General features: G+C 56.6%; 1 protein-coding gene and 1 non-coding gene across 2 annotated transcripts; one reads left to right on the forward strand and one right to left on the reverse strand.

Annotated features, from left to right (window-relative positions):
- Positions 1 to 6,316: 6,316 nt before the first annotated feature.
- Positions 6,317 to 19,294, reverse strand: LOC141938848 (scavenger receptor cysteine-rich domain-containing protein SCART1-like). The gene is made up of 16 exons (XM_074857866.1): positions 19,134 to 19,294; positions 17,630 to 17,688; positions 17,082 to 17,400; positions 16,193 to 16,509; positions 15,792 to 16,106; positions 15,107 to 15,440; positions 14,590 to 14,652; positions 14,338 to 14,508; positions 13,746 to 13,781; positions 13,419 to 13,459; positions 12,491 to 12,586; positions 11,976 to 12,059; positions 11,688 to 11,807; positions 8,992 to 9,144; positions 6,716 to 6,822; positions 6,317 to 6,445 (listed from the first exon to the last, which is right to left on the reverse strand). The coding sequence occupies exons 1-16, from the start codon at positions 19,292 to 19,294 to the stop codon at positions 6,317 to 6,319; spliced, it is 2,505 nt and encodes an 834-aa protein (XP_074713967.1).
- On the forward strand, positions 6,896 to 6,968 carry TRNAF-GAA (transfer RNA phenylalanine (anticodon GAA)). The gene has a single exon. It is a non-coding gene; the product is annotated as a tRNA-Phe (tRNA).
- Positions 19,295 to 21,427: the final 2,133 nt, after the last annotated feature.

Below are 21,427 nucleotides of genomic sequence, written 5' to 3' on the forward strand. Positions count from 1 at the left end.
ATAACAATAACAGTAATAACAGTAAACAGAACAAAAAACATACTGATACCACAGTGAGGAGAGCGACCAAACAACACACGCGTTCACCGATTCTCCCACGCTTGGGTGCCAGGACGTGACGTCAGCGTGGTATTGAATAACACGGCTAGAGCTCCCCCCCCACTGCTGGGTGAACTTAACCCTATCCTGGCTAAACCAGGACAGAGACATCTGGATTTGATGGACTATTTGGGGTCCATGCTGGGACCAGTACTGTTTAATATCTTCATCAGTGACATAGACAGTGGGATCAAGTGCACCCTCAGCATGTTTACATATGACACCAAGCTGAGTGGTGCAGTTGACACTCCCAAGGGACAGGATGCCATCCAGAGGGACCTGGACAAGCCCAAGAAGTGGTTCCATGTGAATCTTGTGAAATTCAACAAGGCCAAGTGCAAGGTCCTGCACCTGGGTCAAGGCAATCCCTGGTATCAGGACAGGCTGGAGGATGAAGGGATTGAGAACAGCCCTGCAGAGAAGGACTTGGGGGTGGTGGTAAATGAAAAGTTGAACATGAGCTGACAATGTGCACTCACAGCCCAGAAAGCCAACAGTATCCTGGACTTCATCAAAAGAAATGTGGCCAGCAGGTCGAGAGGGGGGATGGTGCCCCTCTACTCTGCTCTGCTGAGACCCCCCGGTGTACTGCGACCAGCTCTGGGGTCCTCAGCACAGGAGAGACATGGACCTGTTTGAGCGGGTCCAGAGGAGACCCAGAAAAATGTTCAGAGGAATTGTTCAGCCTGGAGAAGAGAAGGCTCCAGGGAGACGGTATTGCTGCCTTTCAGTACTTAGAGGGGGCTTAAAAGAGAGGTGGAGGGAGACTGTTTAACAGGTCCTGTTGTGATAGGACAAGGTGTAATGGTGTTAAACTAAGAGGGGTTGGTTCAGATAGATATAAGGAAGAAGATTTCTATAATGAGGGTGGTGAAACACTGGAACAAGCTGCCCACAGAGGTTGTAGATGCCCCATCCCTGGAAACATTCAAGGTCAAGCTGGATGGGGCTTTGAGCAACCTGATCTAGTTGCAGATGTCCCTGCTCATTGCAGGGCGTTGGATTAGGTCACCTTTAATGGTCTCTTCCAACGCAAACTATTCTGTGATTCTATTCCATGATTCTTTCACAGCCACCTCCACATTCATTTTTCTGCCTGGTTCCGTCACCTCTGATTTCCTTCCTCCCCAGCCCCTAGGGATGGTCACCTTCTCTGGTTGCTCCCTCCATAATCTCTTCAGTGATGGCCCTCAGTGGGGCATGATAATAGCCTCTGACACATGGAGGTTTGCTGCTGACTTTCAATTCTCCAGAGCCTTGTTTAATCTTCTCTCAGGATCTGCAGTTCAGGAACTTGGCACCAGAGAGATCATTAACATGCAACACTCTCTGACAAGCCAAGTCTCTGGGCATAACTTTCCTTATCTCCTCACATCTTATGTAGTTAATTTGAGAGGTTTCAGGAGCACAGTCACTGTGAAAAGCTTTAATACTCAAATTCAGTGAGAAAGAATTTATTCTTTTTCCATTTTCCTATTTCTTCTGATTACAGATTATGTGATATCAGTCATCTCCAATTAGTCGCCCCAGTCTCCATGACCTTTCAGAGATGATGGAGAGTGGCCTCACTGTGACATCGTCTTGCTCTCTCCACACCCTTGGGTGCAGCCCCTCTGGTGTTGTGGACTGCTAAGGGTTGACTTTGATCAAGTAGCCCCTGATTCGGCTTTCCTTGACCACTGAATGCTCTCCTCCAGAGTCCTGCCTTGAGGCACAAAGGCCTGGGAGACCTTGCTGCTGAAGACTGAGGAAAAGAGGACAGAGAGTATCTCAGATCTTTCTCCACCTACCCTTACTAAATGTAGCAGTGCTCCCACATTCTCTTTGCTACTTCTTTAACAAATCCTGAAGCAGTAAACACTTGTTACGATACTCTTGAACTCACTTCCAAGTTTCAACTGAGTTTTGATACAGACCATTGCCAAGCTTGGAAGATGCTCTCATGGAAGACGAGTTGTCCTGAGTTCTGCTTCCCTTCAGTGCTGCTGACTGTGAGATGCCCACTAAAACTCCCCAGAACAGGCCAGAGGCTGCTCTTCTGATTTCTTGCATCTGCAGTCTTCTAATCTACTTCCTCACTCCCCTCGGGCACTGGGACCCCACTATTTCAAGGTCATGACAGCTGGTCTGCACATCCCTGGCCAGCTCTGTCTTTCTTGAAAACATCACATCCAGGTTTGCTTTATCCTTATTGGCCCATCCGGCAGCTGTGCTAAGAAGCTGTTGTGAGACACTGCAGGAACCCCCTGGACTGTTGGCATGCTGCCGTGTTCTTCTTCAGAAAGTGCCAGGGTCATTAACGTTCCCAGTGAGGCCCAGGCTTCTCCATCCAGAGACTTCCTTGGGGTGCTTAGAGAAGACTATGCCCACTTTCCATGCTGACTGGGGGTTCCTTAACTCCTACAACAATGTCACTTTGCTGGCCTCTCCTCTGATACTCACGTAAAAAGGCTCACCCAACTTTTCACCAACCCCATTAAACAGCTCCTTCCTTTTGAGGGACAGCACTCCAGATCCTTCCAGCCTGTCTCTCCTGAAAAGCCTGTACCCATCCATTGCAGCACCCAAGTTGTGTCACTTGTCCTGCCACACTGTGGCAGTTACTCCATGGATGTCAAAAAGCACAGGCTGCAGCTTTTCCTGGCGGTGCCCCTGGCTGAGGGCATCGGTGCAGGTTTGGGCTGCAACACCTCATGTATGGTTATAGGCTAAGCTCTGACTTGTCTTAGGGAAACTTGGTACCAAGCATCCAAGACCCCCTGTGTGCAAAGGCTTTGCTTCAGAGCAGAGACGTGCCAGAGGGGTTGGGAGAAACATAAAGCTGAAAGTGGATGCCAAGAGAGTGAGTGTGAGAGATGACCTGTTAAAATAGGTCCTGAAAGAAACAGACCTGCGAGAAACAAAGACAGAAAAACATCCTGAGAAAGAGATAAAGTGTAGCAGGTGGAGTGGAGGCCCTCCAAGCTAAGGAATGTCTAAACACTCACAAGTAATGAAACTATGGTCATGGAGTGGATAGTGTTGAGGTCGAAGCTGATAAGGCTGCCTGGATAGCACAGGATGCAGCTGGAGGGGGGAGACCTGTGGGGACAGGACGGTTCTGCTCTGGGGCACCTGGTCGAGTTTCAGGGGCCATCTGTCCGGTGAATGACCTTTGCTTCATTATCCATGAAATGCATATTAAAGTTAACACCCCTCAATATGCTAATGAGGGCTAACATGATCATGCTAATTACATCATCCCATGAAACACCTTACCCCTCCCCATCCATTGGATACGTAGGCATGGGGGTCGACCTAGGGGATGGACCCAAGGAAAGTGTGTATAAATTGGGGGGGGGGGCAAGGAGTAACAAGAGATAAAGAAAAAAAAAGACATGAAGAAATGAAGAAGAGGGATGCATCCCTGACGAACTCGGATGGGACCAACGCAGGAACCCGGACCGGTGATCTCTATTTCTCTATTCTCTCTATCTCCTTCCTTTCCTTTTTCCCCTTTTCTCTCACTACCGGTAAGTAACACAAGGCATACTATATCGCTTACCATAACTCATTATATAATTAGCCAGTTATCATGTATCCAATTAGTACACTGAGGGAAGTTAATAAATGTCTGGACTTTGAGACTTGTTTCACTGTTGTCCACTCTGTTGGGGATTTACCTATCTGAGTCACTTGTCTCCTCATCTGAGTGGGACGTGACACCCCACTCTAAATGGGGATGGCTCTCCTGGGCTGTACTTGCAAGCTCCATGGAGCTGGGTGTGAGAGTCTTGGTATCTCACGTAACACTACAGGCCTCTATTTGGACATTAGATAGAGAAACTGTCCAGAATTTAATTAGGCAATGCGGGGATGAAAACCATCACTACAGTCAGTGGAGATCTGGTCAACCCAGCTAATGGAAAAGACAGAGAGAACCTGAGCTCTCCCTGGGCTACAGGGCACCATTTGTCAGATGGCAGCATGGGCTGCCAAGAAAAGAGTAAATAAGGACAAGTGCAGTTGTCTTGCAGATGCCTTGGAAAACCTCTGGCACCTCAGATGTCACCAGGTGTTTCATCTGAAGAGCCAACTCCTGACCTGCATCTTCATTAGTTACCACAGGAGCTGAGACAAGGAACTCACATACAGGTGCCTATTTAATGCAGCTCTGAACTGAGACAAGAGGAATCCCACCTCCTGGGGGGTTGCAGCAGGCATGGGAGGGAGCTGAGTCCCCAACCAACACTAGCGACAGAAATGAAGGATGCTATGCCTCGACTGACTCAGCTGAATCCCTTCCTCTCAGCAGGAGTAAAGAAGATCCCTGCCTGTCATTGTCTGGGTATCCTGCCTAGTAATAAGATAAAAAGGAGATTTTTAGACCTAACTCTATCTCTGATAGCAGAAATGCCACTGCTGGAAAGAAGTGTCTCTCCCCAGCTGTGGGAGGGAACATCAGTGACTGCTTCAGGCTGTGTCACAGCAGGTTCCCCTGGAGCCCCTGGGTCCCTGCACGCCAGCGGCTGTGTGCTGGGGCAGGGACTCTGCCGCCTGCCAGGGTCAGCACTCAGCCTGCTCAGGGAGCTCCCCACAGCATTGTGGGGAGAAGCTGTGGGGGGAAGGAGAGACCCCTGGCAGGACAGGGTCCTTCTGCTGTCAAAAGGGTGCTGTGTGGACCAGGGCTGATCACAGCCCCAGATCACATGCAGTGAATTTCCAAGGGGAATTTTCAAGAGGAAGGTCACGATGGGGACTACGTAAATGGGAAGGAGTGTGTGATTTGAGATTTATCTCTTTGGTTGGTTGGCAGGGCAGTGGGAGACTGTAGACTTCTCCCTGCTCTGGAGAAGAAACTTTTCTGAGCTGCTCCTGAGCCCCTGCACACACAGTGATACCCCTGGGCAGCGCCCTGCTACCAGGAGGTGTCTGCAGGGCAGAGCTGAGCACACAGTGTGTGAGATGGGGTCTGTGAGCACTGACAGGGAGGAGACTTAGGGACAGAGAAATAGCTCCTGGCTGGGAGAGTTCAAGGCAGCAGAGAAATGGCAGGGAGGAAGAGACAGCTGCTCCCAGAAATGCCATGGATAGGGGATTTGGGCATCTCCCTGCAATCCCCTGCAGTTCAGACATGTTCAGGGAACATCCCCCTTGGTCTCCTCTCCCACCCAGCACAGCCTTTGCCCCAGGGTTGTGGGGTTTCAGACTGAGTCTTCTTCTTGGCAGCCCAACCTGCAGTGAGGAGAAACCCCCAAGTGCCTGTCTGTCTGTCCCTGTCCTTCCTCCCTTGGCAGGAGCATTGGGGCATTTCTCTGTGTTCCCCTCCTGTCCTTGCTGCTTGTGTCCCCACCTTCCTGGGGACGAAAAGGTTTCCTGAAAGGGGCAAGGCAGTTGAGGGTTTTCCATGAGAACTGGGATAGGTTTTGCTCAGAGAGCTCTGCCCTAACTTCTCACTGCCTTTACCTCCTTGTGCAGGTCCCCGTGCACAGAGGCAGCAAATGTCCAACGGCAGCTCCATCACTGAGTTCTTCTTCCTGGCATTCACAGAGAGACGGGAGCTGCAGCTCTTGCACTTCTGGCTCTTCCTGGGCATCTCCCTGGCTGCCCTCCTGGGCAAAGGCCTCATCATCACCTCCATCGCCTGTGACCACCACCTGCACACCCCCATGTACTTGTTCTTCCTCAGCCTTTCCCTTTTCGACCTGGACTCCATCTCCACCACAGTCATGGTTTGAGCCCAACAGGGAACTGAGCACCACGCAGCCGCTCACTAACCCCTTCCCCCTCAGGAACGGGAAGGAGAAAATGAAGTAAAAGGCTCGGGAATTGAGATCAGGACAGGGAGGAATGACTCACATATTAAGGTCATGGGCAAAAGAGAGTCTCACTAGGGGACAAGAAAAGCTATCAATTTAATTCAAACACTAACAACAACAACACTTAACCAGCAGAGTGGGACAGTGAGAAATATGACCACATCTTAAAAACAACTTCCCCCCAACCAAACCTTCTTCCTGGGTGCAGCTTTGCTCCTGATTTCTCTACCTCCTCCCATGGTAGCAGCACAGGGGGGCAGGGGATGGGGTTACCGTCAGTTCATCAACTGTTGAAACTGCCGATCCTTAACCCTCGGGGCAAGGACTCCTCGCACTCTTCCCTTGCTTCAGTGTGGGTTACCTCTCACAGGAGATAGCCCTCCATGAACTTTCTCTGACGTGAATCCTTCCCATGGGATTCATTCTTCCGAAGATGCTCCGGCGTGTGTCACCCCTGCGTGTTGTAGTCCTCCCAGCACCAAACTACAACAGCGGGGGCCTTTTCTTCCCTCCGATTTCCAACCTCCTTTAAGTGCAGCTGCCTGCTCCTGTGTGGGGTCCTCCACAGGCCGTAGGTCAGCATCTGCTCCACTGTGGACCTCCATGGGTGGCAGAGGGTGGCCCTGCCGTCTCACCATGGGCTGCAGGGGGGCTCTCTGCACTGGCACACACGGCCCCCAGCCGCTTCTTCTTCCTTTCTTCCACTGACCTCAGTGTTCGCAGAGGTGCTCTACTCACAACTCCTCCTCACAACTCCAACTTCTCCTCCCAGTTTCCCCTCTTAAATACATTATCAGAGGTTCAGTCACCATCATTACCTGCTTTGGCCTTGGCCAGATGCGGATCTGACTTGGAGCCAAAGGACCTTCGAGAAGCTTCTCAGAGGAGCCACTGCTGTAGCTGCCTCCCCTGCTACCAAGAACCCCTGCACAGCACCCAATCCCAGCACAAGGAGCTGACAGTTTGCAGGGACAAGAGACATGGGCTGCTGGGGCAGGGCTGAAGGAGCTCAGCTGGGAGAGCATTAGACTGAACATCTAAAGGTCCCTGGTTCAACCCTGGGCTTCAGCAATGATTTTTCCCCCTAGATTTTTGCAGAGCCCATCTGCCTTCTTCCAGCCCGCCCTGGCCCTCCTTGCTCCTTCCCTTCTTGCCAGAGCACTGCCCGTGCGCTGTAGCTGCAGATCTAGAGGCTAGAATGAGCCTTCCTCCAGCATCACAAGCCCCAGCCTCCTCCTGGGCAAGAGTCTCCATTCAGGGCTTCTTTGGGGTGGTCTCCAGCTGTGCCTCCTTCCCTGTTCCACAGGGACTGGGACCTCATCTCTGTGGGGTCTCTGTAAAGACCTTGTCCCTCTCATCTTTGTCATTCTCAGTGGTGCACAGACTGCTCCCCTCCTCATGCCTGTCTTTCACCTCGACCTCAGTTCCCAGACCAGGGCACACTGCCCATGGGGAAGCCACTGTCCCCCCAGTCCCAGGGAGAGGCACTTTTGGGAACTGAGACCTAAATGTCAGCCAGACCTCTGATGTTCCCCAGACAGCTGACAAAGCTGTGCTGAGGATCATCCCCTGTGACGCTTGGGCCTCACTGTTGTTTAGTCACACACTGTCCTGAGCAGAGTTTCTTGGTCCCCTTTGCCCCCTGCTGCAATGTTTGATGAAACCCAGACATGTTCCTCTCTGGGCAGCAGCAGGGAGATACACAGCACAGGGGGACACCTCTGGGGCCCCACATGAACATCCCTCTGCATCAGCTCCTCCCTCCTGCAAGGGCACAGGTCGGGACAGAAGTGCCAGCAGTGGCTTCCCTGGTGTTTGTGGCATCGCTGGAGAACAACGGACATGTTGTGAGCGATCCAGACCAAGGGGCCTCACTGTAACAGCAAGCTGCAGCTGTGTTCAAGGACATAAACAAGGGCGAGACGGCCTGAGAAACTACATTCCTGCCCAAGAGATAAAGATGTTGGAATGTCGAAAACAGGGGGTCTACCTGGTGTGAGAGCAGCGCGTGGACACCACACTGGGACCAATCATAGAGGGCAGAAGGGCGTGTGAACAGGTAGCTTTAGCCTATTAGCAATACGATAGTGGTGAAGCCTGGGATAGAGTATAAATTGCTGTGTAGCCTTTAATAAAGTGGCATTAACTTGATCAAATTGGTCGTCTAAGATGTGTCCGAGACTTCCACGTTGGCAGGTGTGCAGCATGGAAGGTCACCAACTCACACTATGACTTCCAAACAGGGTTGTGATGTCACATATACATCATGGGAGGAGAGGGTCTTTCCTGCTAGCAGGTGTAACAGGGATGGAGCCGAGCATCTGCTTGGCATGGGGGAGGTCCTGGCTTCACTCCCCAGCATCTCCAGAGGTGCTTCCACCCTGACTGCCCAGCCTCAGGCAGGTGTGGGCTGCAGTTCAGACACTGGTCCTCTCCAGGCCCTGGGGGCCTGTGCTGCCCACCCAGGTCTTGGCTGCAAGGGTAGGAGGGTGGTGGAAGGGCTGTGTGCGCTGCCTCTGCTGAGCCCCTCTTGGAGGAGAAGAGGGCGGCTGTGCTGGACCTGAGCTCAGGTCACTGCCCTGTGCCACAGACCCGCACCACCCAGGGACAACGTTGGCAGCGGAGTGTGCTCCTCTGTGGGGAGAGCTCAGGGAGGGGAAAGATGTCAGCAGCACGCTAGGAATCCTTTCTGGCTGCACTGAGAGATGTGTTTTGAGTGTGCTGGTCCAGCTCAGGTGTCCTTTGGGACCAGGGACACACTGCCCTGGTGATTTCCTAGGATTGAGGGTCTGAGATTGTCCTTTCTCCAGGCAGAGATCCCATACCACATGGGAAGCCTCCTCTGTGCCAGCAGGTAGCAGGGTCTGAGTTGGATGAGCCTGGCAGGGCTGTGGGACTCCCAGCTGGAGCAGATGCATTTCTTACCCCGACCCTGTCTCTAGGTCCTTCTCCTTCCACCATCACCACTGGTTTGAGCAGAGCCTCAGCTCAGGGAACCCAGAGAGGCTGAGGTCAGGCACAGCCCTGCCAAGGGGGGACTGGTAGGGCCAGTGACCACTTCTTGTTCCCGGGGTGTTTGGTGTCTCCGTCCAACCTGTGTTGGTGGGATCGGAGAGGCACAGGTCTGTCCACAGCCACGCAGAGGTGGCGATAGCCAGGAGATGGTGCCTCAGCTGCTTCCCCAGCAAGACACTGGCAACTAAATTGCGATGTGAGACATGGACTTTCACGTCATGGTGCCCAGACCCTGGGCATGGTGAGCCCAAACTCAGAGAAATAAGGCTGGTCTCCTGTGGGCTTTCTACAGCTGAGCTCTGCCCAGTGTGGGGCTGCAGTGCTGAGGGTTGGGGTCTCACTGCGACCCCCCTCAGGTAGGTCCTCAGGAGCTGCAGGAGCACCCACAGCTCTGGGGCACAGTGACAATCTTGCTTGGCTGCAGAGAATGGACCCAGCCATCAGGGCCAGACTGTTCAGGTCCCCAAATGCCATGAAACAGGTTCCTTCTGCTCAGCGGTGCTGTCCCCTCCAGCATACCCAGGCCTGGGGCTTCTTTCTCCCAGAAGGAAGACGCAAACCTCTACCAGCTGCCAGAGTAAGGGAGAGATATTATACCTGTGGGAGGGCAGAGTTGGTGGGGAGGTGGCATGGAACAGGCACTGGGCTCTTCTCCCCAGTCCCCACTTGGGGCACCCTGAGTCCATACCGCCCATAGGTGTCCACCATCCTGTGTCCAGAAGATAACACTCCCTTCTTCTTCTTTACTTCACGTTTAGACCTTATTTCTCTGAGACACAGGGCTGGAGCTTATCCCAGTGGGAGTTTTGCAGGGGATGGAGGCTGTGTTTGCAATGCCCATGTACGTCACCCATCAGCGTGGGGGTCTTGCCCTGGGAACTCTGGTCTCCCATGGGGGCTGCCAGCAAAAAGGCTTCCGGGTGTGGGGCAGAGGGATGTGTGTACCTCAGCTCACCCCAGCTCCCCCCCAGGGGTGGACAAACTCCCAGCAGGGAATGGGGCAACACTGCAATAGGAGAGGATGTTGCCAACATCTGCCTCCTCCCCACTTCTGCTCCAGGGCCAGATCCTGCTGTTTGCAGGGCTGCAGAGCTGCAGCTGCTCCCCACAGGGAATCCTGCCACAGACACCCAACGCACATTCCAGCCCGTGGCAGAGAAGCCTGTTGGAGAAGAGCTGGCAGGGTGTGGAGACCCACCAGCGGGAGCAGGGAGCGCAGTTTGTCAGTTTGGGCGCCAGGTCCTGCGCAGGTGTCAAACCCTTCTCCCAGCCTGGCTCCTGCATGAGAGGATTCTCTGCCCATGGGCACTGGGGCAGGTGAAACCCCAGCTGAGGGAGAGGGACCCTGGCTCAGCTCTCAGCAGCACCTGTTTTAGTGGAGGGACACAAAATTTCCACTGCCATGGAAATGTGCCCACATGAGCAGCCGCCTGGATGGGCCCTTCTCCAGGCCAGGAGCTCGTCCAGGAGGAGGAGGTTGGGGGCCCAGGGATGCCACAGGTCTGCAAAGCAGCAGGAACAACCCATGGAGACGGGTCCTGGTAGAGCGTGAGGAGAGGGAATCCCAGCCCCATGTGTCCAGAAAATGGCTCTGCACTCTGTGCTGGGGTACTGGGGAGCAGAGCTGCCTCCTAAGTACTGGGGGAGATAATCCACAGGCCACGATCCTCCCTGGTCTGGCTGGGGTGTTCAGGGGCCCTGTGGTCACCTTAGGCTCACTTCTGTGAGCCAAAAGCCCAGGGCTTCCCCTGACATGGCAGCTCTGTCATGGCCTCTGCACTGTGGGACCAGCGTGACCGAGGCAGGGCCTGGGGCAAAGAGCAGCTGGAACCCTCAGGTGAGGAGATGGGTGCTCCCACAGGGTACATCACGGGACCTACCATAGAGGCATATTGACTAGAAACTGCCTGTGGCCAGCAGGATGGAAATATTTCTGTCACTAAGATTATTCCCCAGGGGCCATGGGCTCTCGCAGCCCAACAGCCTGACCCTGAGTCTGCTGTCCCTGAGACATGGCGCTTCCCTACCACTGTGTCTTTGTTCTCTGCTCCCCTGACCAGCCTCAGGAAGATGCCCCTGACACCTGGCAGGCAAGGAGATGCTCTGGGTCAAAGCCCCCAGAGAATTTTAATAAGAACAAATAAGGATGCACAGCATAAAAATGGGAATAAAAATAGAGGAAACTCCAGGTGATTTCTGCTGCCCATGGGTCAAGGGAGTCGGTTCCCCGGTCCTCACGGCCCTCCCAGCTGCACAGACCTCTCCTCCCTCCCAGCTGCACCCAGCTGCAGGGCAGGGATGGGCTCTCCTGGCCTGGGGCTCAGGGACTGTTGTGCACCAAGCTACAGTGTCACAGCTGTTGTGTCCTCATGGGGATGTGCCACAGACACCTCTTCAGCATCATCATAGCCCATGCTCCCCGGGGACAGGGACGAGGTGTCTCCTTCAGCTCCAGGGATCTCAACACTTCTCTGGGAGCATGGGGTGACCCCTGCAAGCAGCAAGGCAGGACATTTCAGTTCACCTCTTGGTGTCTGTACCCCACCATCGTCCCTGCTCCTCACCACATTCAGCTCCTTCTCCCACCTCCAGGCCTTTCAAGGAAAACTCCTGGGGCAGGTTCCCCCTTCCCAGGAGGTTTGGGCCTCACTACAGTAGTGACTTGGGAGGCTCAAGGGATTGCACCCTAGGAACAGGCAGTGCTGTCTTTCCCTCTCACCTCTGGGTGCATCCCTGGGGCCTGCTCCCTCCTCTGGCATCCTGGGCATTTCCCACTCTCCCTTCCCCGGATCAGAAACCTCTCTGGCATCATCGTAACCATCTTCTGGGTGATCTCTGGGCAGGACAAGGACATCTGAAAGGAGAGGGGAGCTGGTGACAGTGAGAAGATATGTCCTGCGGAGCAGAGGACAGGAGGATGCGCAGGGACACAGGGCTGAGTCACTGGGCTTGCCAGCACCTCAGGAGATGCCCATGTCCTCCCCATCTCCAATGGTGACACTCAGTGACTCCTCTGTCCATCATGTGTTTGCAGGGAGATCAAACCCTTCCTGCCTCCATTACCTGGTGCTGATCCCAGACCATCCTCGTCCTCGCTGACCCCAGGGTAGGGCTGTAGCTGGGTCAGGGACTGCTCTGAAGAGGAGCCTGGAGAGCAGCACAGCGGGTGTTATGGAGCAAGCCCCACTGACCTGGCTCATGGTCAGCGCTGCTGGGGAAGAGGGACCCACAGAGCTGGGGCTGCATGGGGAGGAGGGCTGGGAATTCACCCTGCTCCCCCAGGACAAACCCTGTCCCAAAAGTGCTCCAGAGCTGCCCTAGCACAGCCCCTTCCCTCACTCCTCGGGTGCCACATGGGGTGCAGGGGCAGGAATAAAGGGGCTGTCCAGCTGGGACAGTCAGAGCTGACTGGTAGAAAGCTTCTCTCTTGGGCCAAGGACCTGGATGCTCTCCCCACAGACCCCGCACACCAAGCACCAGAGGGACCCTGGACTGGGAGGGCTTCAGGGGATCAGCTCTGGGTTGGGGCTAGGGGAAAGGGTTCTGCAGATGTGCCTCCAGGGAGTACCCACACCCACCTGAGTGACCAAACCTGGCCTGCTTCTCCAAAGCTGGGCTGTAACCAATCTCCTCATACACAGCCTCAAGGAAGGGCTCCTGAGCTCTCCTGGAGCCTGGGGACAGAAGCAGGGCTAGCACAGGGACAGGCAGAGGGGCCCTGGGTTCACACTGTGATCCCCCAAACCAGTGCCATGGGCCAGCCCAGGACTGCTCTGAGAGCACAGCCCCACTGTGCTGCCCAGGCACGACTGCCACATCCCCCGTGAGGGCAACATCGCTGTGGAGATCCTCTGGGGCAGCGTCACCCTCGCATCATCCCTTTGAAGACAGTGCTCATGCCCCTCTGGCCCCTGGATCATGCCCCCCTTATCTCACCCTGGAGCAGCTCCCACACTTCCTCTGCACCTGGAGCTTGTCCCTGTCTGCCCCATGGGTCCATAGTAGGGCCCCTGTCCTGGGGGTGGGCAGGCATGGGCTGAGGGACAGGCTTGGGGCCTGACACCACGGTGATGGACCCTGCTGCCCCGCACTCCTCCTAGCATCTCCCTTGCCCCAGAGCCCTCTCCAGCACTACCTAGAGCACTGCCAGTCTTGGCCATCCCCACTCTGCCATATCTCTCCTCGCCCCATCACTAGCTACCCCCACCTCTGGGCTCTCTCCAGCCCTTGCTGCTGGTGGCCCACGGACAGGCACTCAGTGGGGCAGTACATGTGAAGGTGGCAGCACACATTCTCATCTCCCCACTCTGCCTGTGCCTCTCACTGACAACCCTCACTGACACCCCCTGCAGCACCACACCGTCCTTCCAGGAGGTATCTCCCCCTGGGACCTCTGGGGAAGGACCCACCTCTGCTCCCAGCCCTGGTGCTCAGCACTTGCCCAGCCAAGAGGGCCAGGAGCAGGCAGAGAAGGGCCCCCAGGATGATGCAGATGATGACGGGCACTGAGACTCTCCCGCTGCTGGTCTGACGGCCTCGAGTGGGAACTGCAGGAGAGAGAAAATGGAAGGGGCAGCAACCAGGCCTGGGAGAGGTGGAGGCAGCACCAGTCCTGACCCCATCACACAAGGCAGCAGAGGCTGGAGGGCCCCAGGAATGAGTGTTGGGGAAGCTTCCACACTGCTGACAAAATGACAACTCTTCCTCACACCCTCCCACCACCTCAGTGCCTCCTCCAGAGACTTTCACACCCCAGCAAGGAGCCCCTTCCATCCATCTGTGAGTCACAACCCAGCTCCACAGATACCCAGCCCCAGAGGGAGGACAACTTACCTGCTTGGGGTGGGGATGTTGCCATCCTGGGTGTAGCTGCAGAGGAGGAAAAAGAGAGCAGGGCTGAGACACTGGGTATGCGGGGAGGGGGGAGCCTCGTCCCCAGCACACCATGGGGTGTCTATAGATGTCCCTGACATATCCAACCCAAATAGCCCCTCCTGTAGTGCCTGAAAGAGAGGCCAGGGCAGCGCCCAGCACCTCTGCTCTGGGAGGCAGGCAGGAAGGCACAGGCAGACCGGGGATAGCCCTGGGACTGCAGGGCCCCATGGGTAGTGGCCAAAGGACATCCAGTTCAACGAGGCTGCTCCCTGACTGGCACCAGCCTCCTGTACTCTGCAGGAACATTCCTGCTCATGGGAGGTCGGGGCCATGTCAGGACCTCGTGCACTGAAGGTCTTCCCCAGCTCCCTGCCAATGCCTGACCAAGGGGTCCCAGCCCTGCCACTCACCTGAGCAGCGCACGGCAGCGTCTTCCTTATGCCGGCAAGCACCGCTGTCCCCAGGCCGGGCCCAGCAGTCCTGCAGGGATGGCTCCGTCCCCTGGCACTCCACCTGCTCCAGCCAGATGGGGCCCATCCCCATCCCAAACACAGCCTCACGCAGGGCAGACACTGCACGGCCACAGCCCAGCTGCCTGCACGCCACTTCGGCATCCCGTATGTCCCAGGAGTCGTCACACACCGTTCCCCAGGAGCCACGGTGCCAGACCTCCACTCTGCCCGAGCACCCGTCCTCACCGCCCATGGCACGAATCTTCTCCCTGGCTGGAGAAGGAAAAGACCTCCCATGGCACCAGGACAGCAGGCAGAGCCCTGCCAGACACAGAGGGGCAAATCCTAACCTGTGCAGCTCGTGGAGTTGGGGCACGGGGCCAATGGGGTCAGGGGCATTTCTGGGTGTCCCCCTGAAGAAAGAAACATTGTGGTGAAGGGGCTGGTTTGGAGGACCATTCAGGAGAGAGCAGGGCTGAGCTCTGCTTGTGCTTTCCTGTACCATCTTGGTTATGGCAGCAACTGAACTGCAGTCATCCAGGGGACACGCACAGGACTGTGGGGGGACCCCGAGTGCTCAGCCCCAAGAGCTCCCTGGTTCACAGCACAGCAGTAGCTTGTCTATGGAGGGGAGGCTCTTCTGAAACCTGTCTGGTCTCTTCTGAGACCTCACCTGGAGATGCCTCTGCCTCCCCCAGGTGCTGCTGGCAACCTGGGTTGCAACTGCTGCTGGACATGTGTGGTTGTGGTCATGTTTGTGCCACTGGCAGCAGAAGGGTCTGACGTGGAAAGGAAAAGCCCCTCCAAGCTCTTTATCTGTGCTTGGCTATGGCCAGCAGGCAGCAGGATCTGAGGTGACATGAGTACCTGGGAGGATCAGAGTTACCGTTGCAGGTGATGTCAGTCTCCTCTCGCAGGTCTTGGCATGACTGTGGGTTCCAGGGAGTGGAGGGACACTGCCAGAAGGAGCTGTTTCTCTCCCCACACTGCACGCGATCCAGCCAGGCAGGGCCAGACTCCCTACCAGAGGGCTGGCGTCTTTCCAGGGATCCTCCATCCCCACAGCCCAGCTCCTTGCACACCAGCATCACTGTGTTGAGAGTCATCGAGTTGGAGCAAACGCTCCCCCATGTCCCGTTGTAGAAAACCCGTAGACGCCCAGAGCAGCCGTCACTGTTCTCCAGCCTCAGGGCCACGAACTCTGGGAGGAAAAGACCCCAAAGGGGGAACAGGCTGCCCTGGGGCTGTGGGAGCCAGGACACCTATGCATCCCCAGGCCCTCCACTGGGCAGGGCCAACATGTCCCCTTTGCACACAGGGGCAGAGAGAAGTCCCTGATGGACAGACACCCCTGCCCTTCCCACTAACCCTCGGGGATGGCTGAGCTCCACAGGACCCCCAGTGGGACTGAGGGTGCCCATGTATGCGTGTCCACAGGATGTGCTCGGGCAGGAGCTCAGGGGCAGCCAGGGACAGCCTCAGCCATACCCGGCTCTCCCCGTGTCCTGGCCTCCCCAGGAACCAGGCTCCCACCACAACTCCTGGCACAGACCTGAGCAGATGACTCCTGCATCCTCTTTGTGCCCGCAGTCATGCTGCCCCCAGGGCCCAGCCGGGCAGTCCCAGAGAGCAGCTTCGGTCCCAGAACAGTTCACACCATCCAGCCAGATCTGCCCGGAGCCTTCCCCGAACCGAGCAGAGCCGGCTGCCTCCACTGCCCCTCCGCAGCCCAGCTGGTGGCAGACAACGGTGGCATCAGACAGGTCCCAGCCATCGTCGCAGACAGTCCCCCACATGCCCTGGTAGTAGATCTCCACTCTCCCTGCGCAGCGCCCGGCCCCATTCACCAGCCGGAGCCATTGACTCCCTGCAGTGGGTACAAACCCCAGTTGCTGCCAGGGACTGTCTGCCTGCACAGACCATCACCTGGGGAGCCTGCACAGTGCCACTCACCCCCACAAATGACTCCCACGTCCTCCACAACCCCTGCCGCCAGCACGCTCTCAGGCAGGGAGGTGTTGCAGAGACTCAGGTTGGCCTCATGCCCTGTGCACTGGACCCCACGCAGCCCCACGGGGCCCGTTCCTCGCTCAGGCTTTGGGGGGTTGTAGGCTGTCCCGGCCTCCCCACACCGCAGCTGCCGGCACACCACGCTGGCCTCATTCACGTCCCACTGGTCATCCAGGACTCTGCCCCACGCCCCATCCTGGAAGATCTCCACTCGTCCATCGCAGCGGCTCCCTCCACCCACCAGCCGCAGGGATCCAAACCTGGCCGAGCCTGGGGAGAGCAGAGATGCCACGGCCATGGGCGGCACTGGGAGCATGGCACCCTTCAGGGAGGGGGGCAAGGGGGGATTTCACCACCAAACTGGACAAGATTGAGCCTTGTGCTGAGGAGAAGCGAAGGTAAAGCCTGGGCCCTCTCTGCAGCTCACACCCAGGTCTGCTGCTGCTGGGGGCACCCAGGCAGCTCCTGCTGGGTGGTGGGATGAGGCTCTGTGGGGATGGGATGTGGGTGTCTGCAGCCAGAGGGATGGGACAGAGCCCTGCAGTCCTGTCTCAAGCTACTTGCACAGTACGAGAACAGAGGAGGCCAGGCCTGGCGGTGACACTGGGGCCCAAGCCACTGCCCTAGGGCCAGATGCCTGCCTCCATTCAGTCCTCAGCTGTCCCAAAGTGGAGCGCTCACTCTGAGCAGGGAAAAACCTCCAGATGGCTCCTGGGGAAGCCAGGGTTTCTCCGGGGAGAAAGTCAGCCTGGTATGGCCACGGGAGCCCTGCTCTGCGTGGCCATGTTATACACAAATGACAAATGGATTTAATGCAGCATTCTTCTGGCACTCACCTGAGCAAATGACAGCAGCAGTGTTCCCTTGGGAGCACTGTGAGGCCCCCAGGGTGGTCACTGGGCACTGCTGCAGGTGGGCTTCAGTCCCGTCACAGTGGAATGAGTCTCTCCAGACAGGGCCAGTCTCTCTCCCAAAATGCTCTCCTCCAGGAATGGACTCAGCAAACCCGCAGTTGAGTTGCCGACAGAGAACGTGGGCATCTGAGAGATCCCAGCGGGACGCACAGAGGGTCCCCCACGTCCCCAGCACCTGGACCTCCACCCTCCCTGCACACACTGTGCTGCCATTCACCAGCCTGAACCCTGTGTACTCTGGGGAGAGAGGAGGAGGAATGAGGGTGGATTGGTGCTCTTGTACCCTCCGTAGCTGGCAGAGAGGCCAGAGGGACAACATGCCCTTGTTTTCCTCCTGCACTATTTTCATGCTGCAGACAACACCATCCACCCCTCCTGCCCTCACCCCCGGCCCAGCACGGCCCTTGCTCTGTTACCCAGTCCCCACCACAGCCCCAGTGTTCAACACCCCTCCCTGTGTCCTTACGTGTGCAGGTGACAACAGCGCTGTTTGCCTGGGTGCAGGGCTGGTCCCTGGGGGACCCCCTGGGGCAGGAGGCGAGGAGGGATTCATTCCCCACACACTGCAGCTCTCCATCCCAGATGGGACCCACCCCTTCTCCAAAGGGACTTCCTCCAGGGACAGGCAGGGCTGCGCCGCACTGCAACTCCCTGCAGAGCACGTCAGCAGCTTTGGGACCAAAGTGGGAAGCGCAGACAGTTTTCCACTGGCCCCCGTCATGGATCTGCACACGTCCTGAGCAGCGGCTCCTCCCTTCCACCAGACGGACAAATCCTGCAAAAAACCCAAAACAGTTGGGAGTTCCCAGAGCCCTCTGGCAGTTACATGCCCACATCCCACATCACCTCTGAGCAAGCCGTGACCAATTCACCCATTGCACATCCCAGAGGAAGCTGCTGGGGGAGTGTTGGTGACACAAACACATCCAGGCTCCCTTGCACCCCTTCGCTACACCGTCACAGCACATTCCGGGTTTTGGCCAGGATAGATTTATATTCCCTTGGGCTGAGAGGGAGAACAGCTAGAGGGTCGGATCCCGATCAACCATTGGAGTATTTCATACCATGTGACGTCATGCTCAGTGTATATAGGCGGATGAGGGCTCTCTCTAGTGCGCTCTATGCGGTTTTGCGGGATTTTCTGGTGCAGTCGGATTGCTGCTGGGGGGTGGGCTGCATACCTGTCGCCGTGCTCGGTAAGCCACTGCTGCATTTTACACGTCTTTGGACTCACTACTATTACTGATGTTTTCTTGTTACTTTTAGTAAATCTTTTTTTTTATTCAACCTACGAATTTTCTTCTTTTTGTGTCTCCACTATTTCACCGGGGAGAGGGGAGGGGGACGTGAAAGTCTGGCCACGTAGCGATTGGTTGCCAGCTGAGTTCAAAGCACAACAGGCACTCAAGGGTATGTGTCTGTGACAGACCCACAGCACACCCTGCAAACCATGTGGGTGCCTTTGGGACCAAAGTGTGAGTCACAGACAGTTTTCCAAAGGTCCTCCTCATGGATCACTATACGTCCTCAGGAGGGGCTGTCCCCTTAGAGCAACTGGAGAGATTCTGGATCAACCAAAGACCCCTGAGAGTTCCCACAGCCCTCTGGCAATACCCTGACTGATCTCAGAGGTGGCCACAGGCAAAAAGCCCTACGACATCCCCAGCTGCTCTCAGGGGGTGCTGATGGCAAAAACACATCAGCCCCCAGCCTGCTGCTCCTCGGAAATCGGCACAGAACTTCTGGGCTTGCTTCTCTCCCAACAGCCACAGCCACAGGAATCTCTCAGAGAAACTGCTGCTGCCCCAGAGACCTTGGGCTGCCCAGTACTGGTCCCTGGGTACTGTCACACCCAGAGCACTTGGGGTTCAGGGAAAAGGGCCCAGGCACTGTTGGGTGCTGCATCTTGCTCTGTCCCACTGAGTTCAGGGTCAGGCGTGAGGAACCCCTTGGTGGCACGAGAAGCCCACCTTGTTTCCACAGGGGTCTTGAGCTGTTGGGGCACTGCTGGGGGATAGAACGTGTCACAGGGCAAAAGTACAGTGAGGATGTACTGCTCAGGTGCCCACCCAGGAAAGAGGTTCTCAGCCTCAGCCAGAGTGCACTGCTGGACATGCATGTCCCTGCCCATGGCTCACAGAAGGCAGGAGAGTGGACAGAAGAAAAGCCCTGGGCTTACACGAGCTCCTGGTGCAAGGGCAGGCACAGAGCAGAGACAGTAAGTGCTGACAAATCCCCCGTGGCACCGAGCAGCCAGGGGTTGGGGCAGGCAGGAGAGGCTGGGCAGCAGGTCAGCACTGCCTGGACGGGGCAATGTCCCCATGCTCAGGCTCTCATGGGTTGACCTGGGAGAGGAACGAGGTGCCACGTGCCACCCTGCTCTTCTGCCCAAGCCCAGCACTTCTCCTCTCAAAGCAACCCCTTTTCTTCAACCAAGGGACTCGTGTCTGCCAGGGGGCACAACCCAAGAGTAGCTATTCATCTCATGCCCTTGGCCAGGACAGTGGGTGGCCACATGAGTCACTTGTGGTGCCTCTGGCATGGGGGCACCTTGCCCTCAGCACCGATAGACAGGTCCTGGGTGAACAGGAGGAGAAAGATGGGAATCAACAGACAGTGCAGGGCAGAGATGGAGGGTTCATCTGTGGCACCTCAGGGGCCAGGCACGGTAAGGGCAATCCTGGGCAGGTTCCCACTGGCCTTTCCCCAGGGACTGGGGCTACCAGTAATGACAGTGCCAGCTCAGCAGTGTGACCAGCCACATTGGGCAATGCTCTGGCGCCTGACAGTTGATCCCTGAGGGCACAGCCAGGTTCCTTCCACAATCCCAACCCCAGAGATGGAGAATAGCTCGTCCCCTTACCTGAACATATCACTCCAGTATCAAAACGATGATCACAATTATGTTTACCCCATCCACTGTGTGTGCAGTCAGACAGGGCAGATTCGGTGCCTTTACACCCAACATCATCCATCCAAATGCGGCCAGATCCTTTCCCAAAGTGTCCGTACTTAGGAGCTCCAACAGCAGACCCACAGCCCAGCTGCTTACAAACCACTGCTGCATCAGTCATGTCCCAATAGTCACCACACACGGTCCCCCACTGGTCTTGTTGTTTCACCTCGACTCTCCCAGCACAGCGACTGCCGCCATCTGCCAGCCTCACCTCCACAGCACCTTCAAACACCAACATGAACTGGGTCAGGAGAGCACCAAGCCCCAGCACTGTCGCTCTCAAGGAACTCCCTGCCAGGGTAGAGTCAGAGGTACCAGGGTGGGACCCCACTCCCCTCCAGGATGTCCCCAGGGCACTTCAGGGGACCCTTCTATCCTCATGGGCTGTGCAATGCTGTGGGTTCCCAGATGTAACCCTGCTGGGTCATTTACCATCCCACCACACAAGGCATCTTTTCACAGCCCAATGGCTACCGCCCTCTTGCCCATGACCACCCACACACTGCCCAGCCTTGCACTCGGCACCTTCTCCTCCCCAGCACCCCCTGAACAGCCCCATGTGCCCAGGCCTGCAGCTTCCCATGCAAACTGCCTGCCCCAGCACCATCCAAACCCACCCCCAAGCCCAGGGCTTTCCTTGTCCCCACTGAGAGGATCCAGAATGTCCCCGCACCCACATCCCCTCCTCACCCCTGGTGTCAGCCCTTTCTCTGCACTGGGCCAGACCCCCAGGCAAGATGTCCCCCTACAGTAGATGCTCCAGTCCCCTTCCCTCGGTGGGGTACAAACTGTTCCTGTGGGGTCAGCGATCCCTGGAACAATGGGGCAGGGAACAGCACACAAACCCTTCAGGGTACCCGAGAGATTGGCAGTGCCCTGGGGGGATCTCTGAGTGCTTCCATCACCCACTAGGCCACCACCGGCTCCAGAGGCTCACTGCTAGGGAACAGGGGGTCCCAAAAAGGTACCCCATGACAGGGTGTCTCTGATTGCAGCTATGCACAGGGTGCCCTAAACAGCAGCAGCTGGAGAAGGAGATGATACTCTCTCCCACCCAGGTGGGCACAGGGTCCAGGAACTTGAGCACCTTCTGCCCCTCGTCTCAGTGGCACCTGCAAAGCATCCCCATTCCCTGACAGATCCCAATGACCACGCTGGTACCTGTTGGCCCTGTGCTGTGGGACAAGGGAGATGGCACTTACCCCTGCACAGCTGTACCCAGAGGAGCAGCCACAGCATCTGAGGGGACAGGAGTCCCTCTGTGCCCATCCTAAGCCTCCTGCCCTGCCTGCACATCCCTGCTGCGCC

Source organism: Strix uralensis, unplaced genomic scaffold (genome assembly GCF_047716275.1).
Source record: "Strix uralensis isolate ZFMK-TIS-50842 unplaced genomic scaffold, bStrUra1 scaffold_351, whole genome shotgun sequence".
Taxonomy (NCBI): Eukaryota; Metazoa; Chordata; class Aves; order Strigiformes; family Strigidae; genus Strix; species Strix uralensis.